General features: G+C 37.9%; 2 protein-coding genes across 13 annotated transcripts in view; one reads left to right on the forward strand and one right to left on the reverse strand.

The window, feature by feature from the left end:
* Positions 1-16,396, forward strand: part of SHISAL1 (shisa like 1) — a 107,930-nt gene that overhangs the window by 60,345 nt on the left and 31,189 nt on the right. For all 10 annotated transcript variants that reach the window (XR_013928690.1, XR_013928691.1, XR_013928692.1 and 7 more), the window contains 2 exons: positions 1,172-1,270; positions 10,139-10,352. Coding sequence is in view for 7 of the 10 variants with exons in the window: in XM_080390839.1 (XP_080246965.1) it covers positions 1,204-1,270; positions 10,139-10,352 (281 nt within the window). In the remaining 3 variants the exon portion in view is untranslated. The remainder of the gene's footprint in view (positions 1-1,171; positions 1,271-10,138; positions 10,353-16,396) is intronic.
* Positions 1-16,396, reverse strand: part of LOC308065172 (uncharacterized protein) — a gene marked incomplete at its 5' end in the record, with an annotated part of 44,674 nt that overhangs the window by 6,696 nt on the left and 21,582 nt on the right. For 2 of the 3 annotated variants that reach the window (XM_080390844.1, XM_080390842.1), the window contains 3 exons: positions 9,439-9,905; positions 11,538-11,635; positions 14,133-14,196. The exons of the other annotated variant lie outside the window; for it this stretch is intronic. In XM_080390844.1, the coding sequence (XP_080246970.1) occupies positions 11,556-11,635; positions 14,133-14,196 (144 nt within the window). In that variant the 3' untranslated portion in view covers positions 9,439-9,905; positions 11,538-11,555. Of the gene's footprint in view, positions 1-9,438; positions 9,906-11,537; positions 11,636-14,132; positions 14,197-16,396 lie in introns of those variants that run through there. 3 annotated transcript variants of the gene reach the window in all.

Raw genomic sequence — 16,396 nt, forward strand, 5'->3', positions numbered from 1 at the left:
TGCAGTTGTCTTGGGATTTTTATTTTGATTCGGTACATTGTAGTAGATGCCTGTCAGTAAACTACCTAGTATTTATATGATACAACACTGATTTCATAAGCATTTGGCATCATGTTGTTCTTGAGCTGTCAGAAACAGTGTAATTTTTTACATAAACTGTCATTTTCCTTTCTTTTTTCCAAGTTACTCCTTTATACTAAAAACACTTATTTTAACAAACCAAGACTCCCCCTACCAGCTTTCAGTAGCACCGCCTAGGCTTTCTGGTTTGTAGCCCAAGCTCCCAGTGTTGTTGTACAAACCCATAAATTACATCTTTATTATTCCCTAATGTGAATGTCAGTTTAGGATGTTGAAGACCTTTACATCCAGCTTTAGTCTGTGTTAGCAGGGACAGCAGGATAGGGTACCAGATGTTCGTTCCTGCTGATGTTGATAACAACACTTGAATTGGGACAGAGTCTCTGCTAGAGCTGTAGAATGTGCAGCTGGTGGCGTTGAATCAAAGGATATTAAGATGCGCTTGGATTCACCCAGTTGCGCGGCTGTTGTGCAAAAAACTGGGATAGCCTTTTTATGATGACTGCTGGCCAAACTGCATCACATCTCACCCTCATTTCTAGGAAAACAAGAAATAATAATCCCGTAAAATGCGCTTGATTCTAATGAAAAGACATTTTTTGAAATGTTTCCAACCATCTCAGTTGCTTGACCCACTTTCTGAACGACTGCACCCTCTAATGGGGTAAAACAGATTGACTTTCAAAGCAGCCAATTTATTTTTATATTATTTATATCCTTCTAGTCCTTATAGGGATAATACAACAGCCCATTCTTGTGACAGTAAAACAAGCACAGTTTTGCTGAATGTAGATTACAGGGGAGGTGTGAATATCCAATAAAGACTTTATATGATTCATCTCTACTCTGGGTTAATGAAAAGTATGTGAATAGCTGTATACACTCATGGTGAAGTAGGAAGGGAATTTTAACAAAATTGTAAAAATAGAGTTTATTTTCCTGGACTTAGAACTGAAATAACATGATTATTTTTTTTCTTCTTGTGTGAAGCCATCTTATTTTACCAAAGGTTTGTGGGGAAGTAAAAGTTTGAACAATGACAGTGTAATGAAACAGGCACTTAATCATGATATTGCATCTTGTCAAACAGGTAATTCTCTAATGGACCAATGAAAGCCAACGATGACAAGTTGTGGTCAACAGTCCTTGAATGTGCTGATGGTTCTGCTTTCATTACTCTTATCAGCAGGTAACTTTTATACTTTGAATTACTCTTTACTGATCTGTGCCACCGGGAAAAAAATGCAAGTTAAAACTGGATTCCTACAAAATAAACAAGAACAAATGAATTATGAATTAAGTAATAAATAAAAAAAAACCTCTTTGTGTTTACAAGCTGGAAGCTGGAATTTGAAATGCAATTGAAAATTCAGTGTAAGAAGGAAAAGGTGGTGGGACACTGCCATGGTAAAGAAGGCTGAAAATTAAAAAAAACCAAAGCTACTATTTTGATGTGCTAGTTTTTCAGCTCATCTAAAAGACAAAAGCAAGCTCTACACCACCATACAATCCAACCATTTTGCTAAATAGCCATCTATTGGAAGTAGAGCAAGTCAGGTTCCAATTATGTGTAGTTAGTTGTATGTGCACTCAAGAGCATGTGATTGAACTTGGAACTTCAGTTATTCGTGAGATGAATACATTAGATACAGTATAACTTGTCTTATGTATATATTTAAAAGAAAAATATATGACATCATGGTATGCAAATATTATGTTATTTTCCTGAATCTAAAGAGCTGACTGGACCAGGGAGTGGTTCCAGAGATTTTTCTCCTGATGGTTGGTAGATCTGCCCTAGATATTTGCTGCTAGCACATAGAAAGGATTGGTGCGGAAACTATGATTATTAGTTGCATTTGTTCTTCAGGAGTTACTTACAACATTAGCATTTTCTGTAATTCAGAATGAAATTTTTTTAAAAGTATTTTAAAAGGTTCTTAGTCCAGATAGATTTGATTCTATGAGTTTTTAACTCTCTTTGCTTTTATCCTTCATTCTTGAAGCACTTTTTAATCAAAAAAAAATGGTTTTTTTCCATCGCTGCTTCATATTCCCTTGTACTACATAATACCCTTAACCACCGTTCTTAATAGTTCACCAGGCATTATAGAGCTTGAAGTATCCTTTTGCTCCAGTAAGGGTGGTTACTACTCTGTCTGCGTAACTTCTGTAATATTCAGTGTTAGATTCTCATCAGTTAGTCAGGGGTGTGTTTTGTTGCCCACAGTCTCATTGCTTGTTTGCAAGTGTTAAAGCTGATTCTTGCTAATGATAGTTCATTATTCAGCTATAACTGACACAGTCCTTCTGCTAACAATATTACAGCATTACCACCTAGACTATGTCTCTGCCTAACCTTAAAACAGTTTTCCTTTAGAGTCCTTCCACTAATATCCCTATGTATGGCGCTGCATCCCTAGTTATGTAACTGCCCTCCTCCTATGCACTTGAATCGGGCAAAGGGGTTGTAGCAGCTTCTTTGTTGTTTTTCCAAGTTAAAGTAATTTCAGGAAGCTATTTCCCTGGTGCAGGAATGAAGCAGATTATTCAAGAGGGTGTCAGTGAATGTATCCCAGTGATCAAACATCACAAAACTTTTCCAGCTGCTCTGTCTCTTCTGTTGATTTCCATTAAATTTTCATGCTTTTACCACTTGTTGTAGGGGACTTCTACTAGATACTTCCTGAGATCCCACTTCTCCAACCATTTTCCTCAAGATGCTATAAATATTTGTGTTCAAGTTGAAGGGGACACTGTGATTACACCATGTGTGCAAATAGTAGTCACTGGTATATATACACACTTACTCCCTCAAACCCAGACATAAAGCCAGTGTTCTAGTATGTTCTTCTCATAGAAGAAAAGTACCGCTTCTGAAGTACAGTGTTTTTATTTGAAATTAATTACATATAGGCTTTGCTTTTTGCATAATTTATTAACACCACAAATTATTGTCTGTGTAAATGTGTGCCTTATCTTCTTGTTGCTCCTTGGCTATTAGTATTTTATTATCTGACATCCATTATTAGCATGTAGAGTACAGGCTTGATCTGAAATCATCACAAGCCTTTCATGCCAGTCTAACTCAGCTCCTTGGGGAATTTTACTACTGACATCTGAAGGAGTGGGTTTAGGTCATTGCTAACTCAAACACATTTTACAGGATGAAACTTTTTATTTTGCAGCCAGCGTGAATTTGATTTTTTATTTTGTTCCAGACAGGTCAAATTCCATAAAGAAAAACTACTGGCTTTATGCAGTGAGAATGACAGGGGGGAAAAAGGATGCTACTCTCACTGGAATAATACAAACATCTTTTTTAAACTGAGCTGAAATGGAAATTTAATGGCAAGACTCCTTTTGAGTTCCCTAGATTTACAGACTTCTGTTTGTAAGGTCATGTTTTACTTCCAAGTCATTGATGTACTAAGATTCACAATCTTAGTACTAAATTTTTAGAATCTGTACGCATGGTTGAAAGCTGCACTTAACAATTGGAAGCGTAACTTTCACTGGCTCCACAGGAGAAAGGAAAGTAAGGGCACATGTAACAGGAAAGTTCCCAGAGCAGCTGTTCTCTGAGGCTGGTCTTCATTGTGTCAGAAAAGGAGAGAAGCAACGACAGTGGCAGTGGAGCAGAGATGTGGTCAGATACCAAGGTCATGGCTCAGAATGCGGATGAGGTTTGGCAGCTTTAGCTGTGTGGTTAGGAAGGAGATGCAGTTGTGGTTGCCTAACACAGGCACAATGCTCTCAGGGCAGGGACAAACAATGCTGAGAGGAAAGGGTTCAGCTCGGAGTACGTAAGCTATGGCTCCATTTAAAAAAAGGATTAAATTGGATTAAGAATACTGAAACTTCAGACTGGTTTTATTTCAGTGCTATCAAGAGCACAATGGCATGCACTTTTAGGGTTCATGAAGGCTTACTAGTTGTACTAGCAGCACAAGGAATGCGTAATAAAGGCAGCAGCAGCGTGCAGCGGTGCCAGAATGCCATTTCTGACCACTAACTCTTAGATTTGCTTTGCAATAATATTGATACTTCTATTCATTTAATGGAGTGAAACACATTTATGAAATCAGGGATGAGGGCAAGGCTTATATTTACCATCAAAAATTGACAGATTATTTGGACATTACAGTATTTTTTCTTTGAAGTAGGAAATGAATGTCCACATAGCAAAATTTATCAGAGGATCTCAGATGACTGGCGTTGTGCTAAGTAAACTGCATACATGCGGATCTATATGGAAAGCTTGTAAAGACCAACCATTCTGAAAGCCTTGGGGCTTTAAAAATTTAGTAGCCAAATAAAAATTTTATTCAGCATTACACAGATCTGTAACCATGAACATATAGGGAAGTAACAGTTTGATCTACACTGTCTCTTTACTTTTTAAGTTAGGAGTAAATAAATTTTAAGATGAGCTTATATCAGTCATTTGAAGCATGACAGACTATTCTCTCAAAATTAGTAGGAACAGAGATAGGAGCATCTGTATCACTTACCTGTTCAGTAATACTTTCAAAAATAGCATGAGAATTTGCACATGCGATTCCACTTAAGAAACAGCTGCCATCTTTGCAACATACAACTTAAAAGTATTGCACCTGAAAGACTCCTATCTGAAGTATTTCTGTGGAAGTAAGGCTCTTTAATCCTCAGGATTTAAGTGAAGTTATTTTCAGGAAAAATGCTTGAAAAAAAAACCCACTTTGTTTATTGGATCTCTGATTCTCTGAGAAGAAAAGACAGCAAGTAAAATTATACAGATTAAAAAAATCTTTATCAATTTATTGTACTGTTTACAAGGTCTGGCTGGGATGGGGTTAATTTTCTTCACAGCAGCCTGTTTGATGCTGTCTTTTGGTGACCAGAATAGTGTAGTTAGCACATGGTATTTTAGCTGTTGCTGAACAGCCCTTACATAAGGTCAAGGCCACTCCTGTTTCTCAGTGTGCACCCAGCGAGGAGGCCAGGGTGGGCGTGAGTCTGGCAAGGGACACGGCTGGCACAGCTGACCTGAACTGGCCAAAGTGATATTCCACACCACAGAACAGCATCCTCAGCAATAAAACTGGGGTTAGAGTTTATGCAAAAATTGCTCAGGGACTGGCTGGACTTCCATTTGCTAGTAGCGAGTGATTGCTTTAGCATCACTTGTGGGTTGGGTGTAGTTGTTGGTGTTGGTTTTTTTTCCTTATTCATTTATTGAATGGTCTTTATCTTGACCCGTGAATTGTCATGCATTGCCCTTCTGATTCTTTTGCCCATCCCACTTGAGGCAGCGGGGGAGTGAGCAAGGGGCTGGGTGGTCATTAGCTGTCTACCAGGGTTAACCCACCACACAGCGACTACCAGACTGTGATTCAGTCATCACATTATGGTCTTACTTGTGTATTTATTTTAATCAATGACACACATTTTACAATTTAAGGATTTGCTTGAAACTACATTTTATTACAGACATCACTCCTCCTCTGACCTGATGTTATCGTCATTCTGCCTTCATTCTGTAGTCATCCTTCCCCCAGTTTTCATCCCCAAAGAAATTTGGGGTTTATTTTCCTTTTAAAATGAGCAAAGAACCCATCTAGGGATCAGAAGACACTTTTGCATGTCGTGTTAAGCAAACCACTTTGCAGTGATGAGCCAACTAAACTTCTTAGGGTCCTGTAGCCCTCTAGTACATTCTCACAGTGCAGTGCCTCTATCAGAGCACTGGATGATTGCAGAAAATGGAAGTATTTGGTTGCTTATGAAACATAAAGAACTAGTTTTAGTTCTTATAACACCCACTAGATGTATAAACAAGTCAGGCATAATCTTACAGGGCTGTTGGTTGCTTGTGGTGGCTTAACACAGGTGTAATTCACCTAAGCTAAGTTGTAGTAATAACATATGAAAAAAATTGGCTATACTATTATTTGCAAAGCTGGTTCTAGCAATAAATATATTCCATTAAACTGTCCCAAACTTGAAACTACTATCTATACTGGAGGCTTCAAAAATTACTAATGTGTAAGTAGTTTAATAATGTAACTTTTAAAAGAAAAAATAAGTTAATATTCTTTAGCCATAAAAGGCATTCATTTTACCTGCATTTTGATAAAAGGATGATTCTGTTGATAATGCATGATAAACAAAATTTGTGTTGCACTCCGAGGCTTTGCAGGTATCAAAGAAGAAAATTTTGTTTCCTAGGAGCAGCTGATATAATCAAAGTGCAGATATTCCAACTAAGAAAGAATAAGTCAAGATAGCTACAAAGTGAGAACTGTCAAACTGTTCAGGTTCTGATCAATTATATTTTCTCTATGGCTACAACTGAAGTAGTACATACATTAAGCCATCTATTTTGGATGAGAAATCTGTAGGTTCAGTGGAAATTTTCCTTCAGTTGGATAGGGAGAACAATGGACAAGGTGGGGAGAAAAAAGCCAGACACATATGTTCAGGACATAAGCAGTCCCTGAAGGAGAGGAACGGGAAGACATTTTTCTTACTAGAGAGTTTATTGCACAGCTTTTTCGATACATTGCGTGTGTGTCTTCCTTTGAAGCATCTGAAGCTGGACATTTATCAGAGAAGGGTTAGATAAGTGCTCTTCTGCTGGATACTGTAATCAAAGACACTGTGGATAAGCATCACTATTGGAAGTGCAGCGCTACACTATGAAGGCTACCCCTTCACTTGCATTTATTTGGACCAATCATAAGACTTAACTTTCTGTTTGTTGACATCAGGCATAGACTCACTTTTTTTCCTAGGAATGATAACTAGTGGAACTACACGCATTGTAATACATGTAATGCACCCTTGCAAGCAGGTACCAAACATGTACAAAACACTTGGGAACCTTTATAGATGCCCAACCACAGGCATCTCATGTGATTTGACTTGCCTTGGATCATCCACGTGTGCAGTGGATCTACAAGAGACCTGCTTCTCCTCCACTGAAAGCTGGAGACTAGACAGAACAGCCTAGGCAAACCTTAGCTGACACTGAAAAACAGTGTTCAAGTAACTCAGTCGAGCTCCTGTTCTTATTAGAAATCAAATACTTAGTTAAAAGTTCTGTTTAATTTATGGATTTCTCCCATGCCACACGTTACTTCCATTATTTTCTAGAGTTCAGTTTTCCAAAAACAAATGGTATGTAGTTAGAACTGCTGTGATGATGGGACAGAGGGCAACCTCAGCAAGTTTCCTGTTGCTGTAGAAGTGGGAAGAGTGGACAATATGCCATAGGGCTGTGCTGCTATCCAGAGGGAACTGGACAGGCTGGAGAAATGGGCTGACAGGAACCCCATGAAGTTCAACATGGAGAAGTGTGAAGTCCTGTGTGGTGCTGCCAGCAGGCTGAGGGAGATGATCCTTCCCCTCTACTGAGCACTGGTGAGGCCACACCTGGAGTGCTGTGTCCATTTCTGGGGCTTCCCAGTACAAGAGAGAAATGGAACTACTGGAGCAAGTTCAGCAAAGGGCCACTGAATTATTAATGTGGCTGGAGCATCTCTCATATGCAGAAAGGCTGAGAGAGATGGGACTGTTCTAGTCAAAGGAAGAGAAGGCTCAGGGGAATTTATTGATGTATATAAGTACCTGAAGGGGTGGATGTAAAGAAGACTGAGCCAGGCTCTTTTGGGTGGTATCCAGTGACAGGACCAGAGGCAAAGGACACAAACTGAAAGAGAGCAGTTTCTCTCTGAATGTCAAGAAAACACTTTTTCATTGTGGGAGTGACTGAGCACTGCCACAGGTTGCCTGGGGAGGTTCTAGAGTCTCCATCCTTTGAGATCTTCAAAGGACATGGTTCTGGGCAGCAGGCTGTAGGTGGAACTGCTTGAGCAGAGGGCTTGGACCAGATGACCTCCAGACATCCCTTCCAACTGCAATCCTTGAATTTTTTCAAAATTTAATCAATAATGGAACACTTTAATTATTGCTATTAATTCCTAATTAAGGGGGAGTTCAGGGGAAGTAAGTGCTTGTTCAAACAGATATACTTTCATGCAATTACATGCTTTGTGGATTTTGTGATGAAATTTGAGCATGTAGATTTGTTGCAACAGTTACAGAGGGTTTTGCAAACCTAGGGCTAGAGACAGAATTTCTTTGCTGATTATAGCATCCTCAGATTTGCAACACAGATTTTTCCCAGACAGGGCAGAGTACTAAACTGAAGAGAACAGGTATGTAATTAGTTTTCTTAATATCTGTGTTCCTTTAGAAGTAGCATTCTTCTCACATTTTCAGTTCCTAACTGAATTAATCTACAAAAGGATTTTCTTTTTTGTTAAAGTAATGATGACAGGTATGTGTGTGCGCACATGCCAGTGTGTGTGTATATATATAAAAATGTAAACTGCTCAGAGTGGGTTTCCTTCACTCTGAGAGCAGTACAAACCTTGTTTTCTCTTGTTTAGTACTCTGTTTTTGTTCTAGGCTCCCTCTATACACACAAATAAAGAAGTAATCTCCACTGTCACAACCCTTAAAATGTGACTAGACCTACAGAAAGAGAGTGAGAGATTCTTGAAAACAATATATTTTACAAAATTGAGAAACAGAAGTGTTAGGAACAGGCTTTTTTAAGCAACATCGAATGAAATGAGGATTAGATGAATAAGGTGCACAGATGCAATTATAGATCAACAGGATCTGTGTGCAGAGAGTTACAATACTGTTAAGGTAAATCCATGCAAGTATCCGTATCCTCTTGTACTGGTAAACTGATACAAAAATCATATACCAAGTTACAAAGGTTAATACTGTATAAAGTGAATATCCTTTATTAATTGGTGTAACCTTATGAAGTACAGCTACCCACAACATTGCTGTGCCTCTGTTCTTTAATCAGAGTAAAAACTTTTCACTGCTAAGAGTATTTGGACTCTTGACATCTACATTTCCTTATGTAGATAAGAAAAGTAAGTTTTCCTTGAAGTGTAAAGCCTTTGGGGGGGTCTGTACAGGACATGTAATCTTAAATGATGTTGTAAGGCCTACCATAACACAAACTATACATCAGTTAAAATGTCGGCAGTATGTGGAATCTCCTATTGTCTCTTAACAAGATTTTTCAAATCAGCCAGGAAGTCACGTGTGGCTGCTTACGAACATGCTGGCAGGGATTTATCCCCTGCCCCTCGGCACGGCTGGCTGGCACAGGGAAACTAAGACGATTGCACAGCTCCCAGCTCAGAGCTGTTCACAACCAGCAGGCTTAGGGCATGGTCAGAGCTTGCATCTGCCCACGGTCTTACCATGTAGGTGTAACGCCAGTGTGCCTCTCACCACACAACAATCGGTGTCAAGTCAGCATTCAAAGGGTATGTGTGGAGAGCATTTCTTTTTTTCTTTTTTTTTTTTTTCCCCCCAGGAAAAGCGGTGGTAAAAAAATGTTCTCAGAGACATAATAAACACTTTACCTAAGAATTTAATAGAAAAGAAATGTGAAAACTCCCAGGAATAGCTGTATTTCTATTAATTCTATCTGTTTGCAAATTCAGAGTTGTTCAGATCTGTTGTAGTGTTTTGTAATTACTATTTCTGGCAGAATAATCTGTATCAAAGGGTGACCTTTACAGTAGAGAAGATATTTCATGTCAAGAACAGTGACTGTAAATCAAGTGATATCAAACTTTTATTGCAGTTTTTACATAGACTTTTTGTTTTTCTGAAGTCATCCCAGGAGAATCAAACATTAACATTGTTGGGTGTTTATAGATATACATATATTTAGAACAGCGGTATGATAACATTTCCCTAAATATTTTTGTGCTTCTTGGCATGGAGGGCATTTCTTCTCTTCCCTTAAAAGAAATAATAGTAATCAGAAACATAGTAACAATAAATGTCAAGATACAACAAGATGCTAAATATTGTAATCTCTTAGTACTAGATGTTATGATGCTGAAAGTTCTGAATTTTTAAGGTTTTTCAGAAATCAAACAATTGTTTAAGCTTAACTAGTGAAAAATTATAACTCATAACTTACAGATAACACAAGTGACTCACAAAGCCAATATTGTTCTTTGTTTTACAGTGTTGTCTGCACATTTTCGGGTCTGCGAGCCATATACGGACTACAAAGGTCGCTACCACTTTGGTTTTCACTGCCCCCGTCTTTCTGACAATAAATCTTACATCTTTTGCTGTCACCATAACAACACAGTGTTTAAATACTGCTGCAATGAGACAGAATTTCAGACTGTTATGCAGATGAACTTAACAGGCAATGCAGATGGATATATGCATAAGTAAGTAAATGAGTTTTAAAGTACTCTTAACCAAACTGTGCCTGCTCTAATAACATATTCTGAGGTGTACTTAATGATGGAAGCAATTAGAATAATTGCACATACAGGAAAACATTACTAAATGTTTTTTGCTGTTAGAACTCCTAAAAGAAAGGATATTTTCGCTTTGCTTTCTTTGCTTTGACATGGGCTATAAACATTGCTAGAAGAGAAATTATGTAAAAGTTGCATATAAATGTATCAAATATAAAGTTACATATAAAAATTACAAAAGTCCTCTCCCCTGACCCCAATCTGATCCAAACTATGTTTAAATGTGTATCAGTAAAAATAAACCCCAAAGCTATTCATAGGGGAGGGAGGGAGGGAGTTGACATTTTCCATATCAACCCAAATGCACTATTTTGAATCTTTGATGTTTTGAATATAAATCTCTTGTAATCACTAACCTTGGGGATAGAATGTATTTCCTTATACCAACATTGTGTGGTCTCCTTGCATGTTACCTGGGGCCTGCCCTCTAAGGTAAAGGTCTGTAACTATTTTCCTGAAGAATCAGTAAGTAGCAAGTAGATCTTTTTTACTGATGTTTATAACAAATTCTTCACTTGTCACCTGACTTCTGTTTGGTATCTGATATTTTGGCCACACTAATCTGCTGCGATTTCTTTTGGTGCAGAGGGCAACTTTCAGCTGATGCAAATCCCCCAAGGTCAAATTCTGATCTAGCTGCCATTTTATTTTGGTATCCAGCCCTTCCAGGGCAAGGAAGGGACAGATTGAGGACAAAAGTAATTCCATTCTATAGATTTTTGTTTACATCAGGGATTTTAGTATTTTCTTCTGCAGTGCAAACTTTAGTCAATGTGTCATCATTCATTCCTATAGAAGCAGGTGCAAGGCTGCTAGGAGGCTATGGTGCTGGAATACTGATGTCTGCTCTTTTAACTTATGGTGTGCAGCTGCAGCCAGCAGCAGCCAGCTCATGGAGTCAGCAAACTGTCGTCTTCCTTAACAACCTCTTCTCATACAGCTCTGCCTGGAGAAGTTGGAATCTGGCATAGATGCAGAGGTTGCATACTCTAACTTTACAGGTGTTAAAGTGACAATCACCTACTATAAAAGAAGACTGCGTACTTGTAGTGTAATAGAAAGATAAAAATAGAATCTACCCATATAAGATACCTTTAAATCAATGTGGGTCTATACCGTCTTGTTACTGTATGTACTTGTATGGCTATGTACTTGAGGTGAAATTTCCTTGCCTTGGCCTTGTAGTGCATCTAGGAACATCATGAGAACATATGGCACAGAATGCTAGGGAGACACTTCAAGTCTAACAGGCCCATTATAAACCATCCATTTTCTCCACCTTTTGTGCAGCCTGGACAGTCTAGAAGCTGGTAGCACCCTCACCTGGGACTGCCCAACACTGCCAAGGTATATGCCTTGAGGCAACCTGGTGGAGTTTATACCACTGTATGCCACAGTGCCCCTATGCAATGCATACTCTATGTACACTCCATGGTAAAAGTAGGATCTGCTCCCCCTTTGTTTACTGGGATGGCCATGCTACCATGGCAACAATCGGATGCCAGACTTGAAGAGAGATCCTTACAAGACTCAGTACTGAAGGGCTGTGCATGCAGTTGCAGACAATGCCAAAAACTGCTTCGCATTCTTGAGTGATGAAAAGAGAGTCTCAAGAATGGACTAGTGTGGCTATTGCCCCCACACTTTCCCAGTTCTTTGTCTTGCAGACAGCAAATTTGCTTTATTTCTTCCTTGCTTTTCTGTAAACCCTGCACTGTAAACACTGCTGAGCAACCAAGTCTGCCTAACAGGAAGCTTCATCACAGAGTTTGGGATGTTACTGGCCAATTGTAGTTCAGCCAAGTAGAAAACCAGTATTTCAGGCTTTTTCCAATATCTTAGTAGCTCCTCTGTGTAATCACGGGCAGAGCTTACTAAGGGAAGGCCCTTCTGTTTTTCACCAACAGCCTGAAATGGACAGGTAAATCAGCCACTTTCCAAAGCAGACATGCACAGAACAGGTACAGTCTGATTGCACAGTATGCCCTTGGATGTAGAACATTCCTCTGCCTCCTGCATTCTCTGTTTTCATGCCCACTCACATCTCGACATGTGCACAGACATGCACACACACCCACAGAAATATAGAGCTGTTCGTATTATAGAGCTGTTGTGTGTGAGCAGTTCCTCAATGGGAAAAAGGTAATTTGGTATTCTTATGAACTACAGTATTTAATGAAAATACATACAGCATAGTGTAAGTATTACATTAGTTTTCATTTAGTAATCTTTAAAAGAAAAAAGTCACCTCATTCAGCTGTGAAGGAGAAAGAGCTCTCTGTAGTCTTTGTTAGTAAGAGTCATGGTTGAGAACCATCTGCAGACTATTTACCATGTATGTCTTCAGTACAGAATTTTCTGTGGACATTAGCTATGTGGGGTTTTGTGTGTTGGGTTTTTTTGTTTGTTTGTTTGTTTTTTTTTTCTTTTTTAAATCTTTTGCAGTGGTATGTGAAATCATGCTAAATAAAATAAAAAGCTCCTGGAGGTGTAGCTTAGAGAAGTGCAATAGTGAAACTGGTATTGCCTTTTTGTAACTTCCGGAAACATCACTTCTGGTAAATCAGTTAGGGCCAGGAAAACAGACATTTCTATGTAAAGCTCCACCAATGCAGTAAGACAGAGGGAGAGAGATCTTCTCACCCTGAACTCAACTTCCTGATAATTATAGAATGCTGTGGAGGAGCAGAAAGAAATAAAGCCTAGATGCATACAATAAAAAAAAAAAATAATTATAAAAAGCATCTTACTTAATACACTCTGACTTTATTTACCATATATGATAATTAACTTTCTTTAGATTCTAATACAGCCTGGGTTCACTTTACAGTAACGAAGTCAGCTCTTTGTTTAGATCTAATTTCACACACCACTGAAAAAAATTCTGATGAAACCTATCATACTGTGACTGGGGAGATTCATATGGGATATGGGAATAGCAACGAACTGAAAAAAAAAGGATTATAGTTTTCAGGGAAGAGTGATTCAATATTATTTTTTGGTTTATTTCAATGTTATTATTTGGTTTATTTTTCCCCTTAGCCATTCTTGTGATCATCAAAACAAATTTCTTGTTTTATAATACAGTTGAGGGAAAAAATTAATGAAGTGACTTGAGACTTCTTTGTCATGGCATAGCTAAAAACACACATTTGTCCTCTACAGTAACACAATGTAACTATAGCCAGGTTTGTTTACCTTTTTCCATTATGATAACAAAGTATTTTTGTGGTTTTATAAGTGCAGAATACTGGGCTACTCTATCTTTGTGCTCATGCAGATTAATCAGTCCATAATATTTTTGAATGCGAACAATTCATTTAGTATTAAATATAGAAATACCAATGATGTCTAACAGACAAGAAAAGTTCTGTCATCCAAAGTATTTTTCCATAAAGCTTTGTCTAATAAGTTGTTTAACTATTCTTAAAAATAGTATTCATTTGAATCTAGTATTCATACTCTCTTAGAAATAGAAAATACATTTTCTATTATACATGTTGTGGTGGATTATCAGCAGTATACTATGCTAGGGGTCCTTAATCTGATACTGGAACAGTTTATGGCAGTCTGTAATGCATCCATGGTTTTCCTTCTCTCTTAGTCCAGTTTCTCAGGGTTGAATGGCTTTTGCATGACACACTACAATATCGCACCAAAAGCAACATGAAGATAGAATAACACTACCTTTTTCCATGTACCACGTCCCCTGCAGAGCTGGCATTTGCTTAAATATCTCCCAGAAAGTAATCTTTATAAGGAACAAAACAATAATAATATAAATCAATTCCCCTACCAACTACTGCAAAAAGATGTAATTTTGCTAGGAAGACCTCTCGTAGGTACTACAGCAACAGATTCTACAGGAAAACACAGGATTGGGTGAAGAACTTGAGATAATAGTGAAAACAAAAAAGGGGAGGGAAAAATCACATTCAAAGTGTACATGCAAAAAACTGCACAGATTTCCTCAGTGTTAGAAGTACCAAGGCATTTGCTAGGATGTAAGCTTGCATTTCCTTGGGGCAACACTTAAAAAGTGTTACTACTGCAAGTAACAGCCCCGTTTAAAGGAAAATAGGGAAAGAAACAGTTTCCGTGGCCATCTGCCCACATTTAAAGTCTGCAGCTGTAGAATTCTGCTCACAATTGTTTTGATTTGTTGGGTTTTTTAAGCCTGAATTCCCAAATGAGTTATTTTCTGTTCATGTGCTGCACATAAAACCCAACAAACTCTTCTAAAAAAAATATAGCCTGGTGCTAACATGCTTGTCATCTGTCTCAAAAAGTTAATGAATTAGGTGGAAGGTATCGCATGGATAAGAATAATAATAAAAGAAGTTGTATTTTCATTTGTGTGTAGGGATGTTAGAGAAATCTAAGCAGGATTCTGTAGATGGAATAGGATAAGATGGATGGTAAAAGTATTTTTTGTTCTCAGAGAGGCCAATCCAAGACTCCCATGAAGTCAGAGCAAATAATTCCAGTTATACAAATGGGCTCTGTATCAAGGCTATACCATATATACATCATATTTCCATAAAAGACCAAATATCTTAAAATAATGAGCTACTCAGCTTTTCGATATGTCCATGAATTACCCTGTTTCACAGACAAGCTAAAAGGAAATTGTCTTATAACTGTTACTCCAGATTTGGCTTCTGTCTCTGTCTGCCAGCAGCAGCAGGGGACTGGGCAACGTAGCTTTAGAAGCTATATTCAGTGTTATATTGCTAAACCTGGTGCTGAACCTAAACAGAAACCTCCAAAATGACTGATCGGGAGAGGCAGGAGCACTAGCAGGGCAGGGCAAGCTTTCCAGCTGGGGAAGGGGAGAGGAAATACAACCATACCAAAACAACTTCTTGTATTTGATTGTCCCTGTGAAGGAGCAAAGCTCCATAATGTGAATCTCAGTAAATCTGGAACCTGTTCACACTTTATTTTTAATCGAAACTAAACTTCTACACAAAAGGGAAGGAACATCAGATTGCAAGGTGAAACTTTTTACAATAAAATAATTCAGTTCAATAAAATGAGAGCAAGTCCTAGGAGTTTTTTGGTTCCCAGTTGTTTTCTGTGTCACTGGCCTTACTGTTATTCAGCGTAAGCAAGATTAAGATACCTGCTTAATTTTTAGGCAAGTTTTAATTTTTACTATAATTAGTAGACATCAGCAAAATTAATATTTTCTACCATCTTAATAGTTTAAGAAAACATCAAAGTATGGCATTTCCTTCTGTGTACAAAACATACTACTTGGTAATTTTGAATGTGATTTTTCACAAGGCCCTTTTGATAGTGCTATTGTCCTACTGTCTGTTAATTAAAATAAAGCAGCCTTTCATTTTTGTACTTATGAGAAACATGCTATTTAGAAGGTGCAGATGGAGAACTTGCATATGGCACAATTAATAAATTGTTGCTTTAAACAGTAACACTCAAAATAGCTCTAATTTTTGCTAACTGAAATTTTGATGGGTGAAACTAAATACCTAAAATACAAACAAATTCTTTTGAGTTAAATATAAGAAATGTTCCTGCCTCTCATATTGTTGCCAAAACAAAAATAACGTTTTCTAATATTTCCATTTTTAGTGTGGGTCAAATACCTATTTGTAAAATTGATCCTATAAGCATAAGTAATGAAGAAGAACAGGATTTGTTACAGTGGATTTCTTCCTGACTTCTCCAGCCTGAACTTCATTTTATTTATATTAGCAGGAAATAGAAAAGTTTATCCCAATAGGAATAAATCCACTGAAACTCGAGTAGCACTGCTGAGAAGCCTGGATTAACCAGATCCTGTTACACTTTCAAGTGCCTGGACTGCAAAGATTTTAGTGCATTGCAAAGGTCTACCCACTGTTGCGTGAAGTTAGGCATGCATGTGTAAGTCTTTAGTGGAGGTGAAGACTCTTGAGTTAAGGGTTTTCAGAAGCACACTGTAT

Source organism: Falco punctatus, assembly GCF_963210335.1.
Source record: "Falco punctatus genome assembly, chromosome: 6".
NCBI classification, from domain to species: Eukaryota; Metazoa; Chordata; class Aves; order Falconiformes; family Falconidae; genus Falco; species Falco punctatus.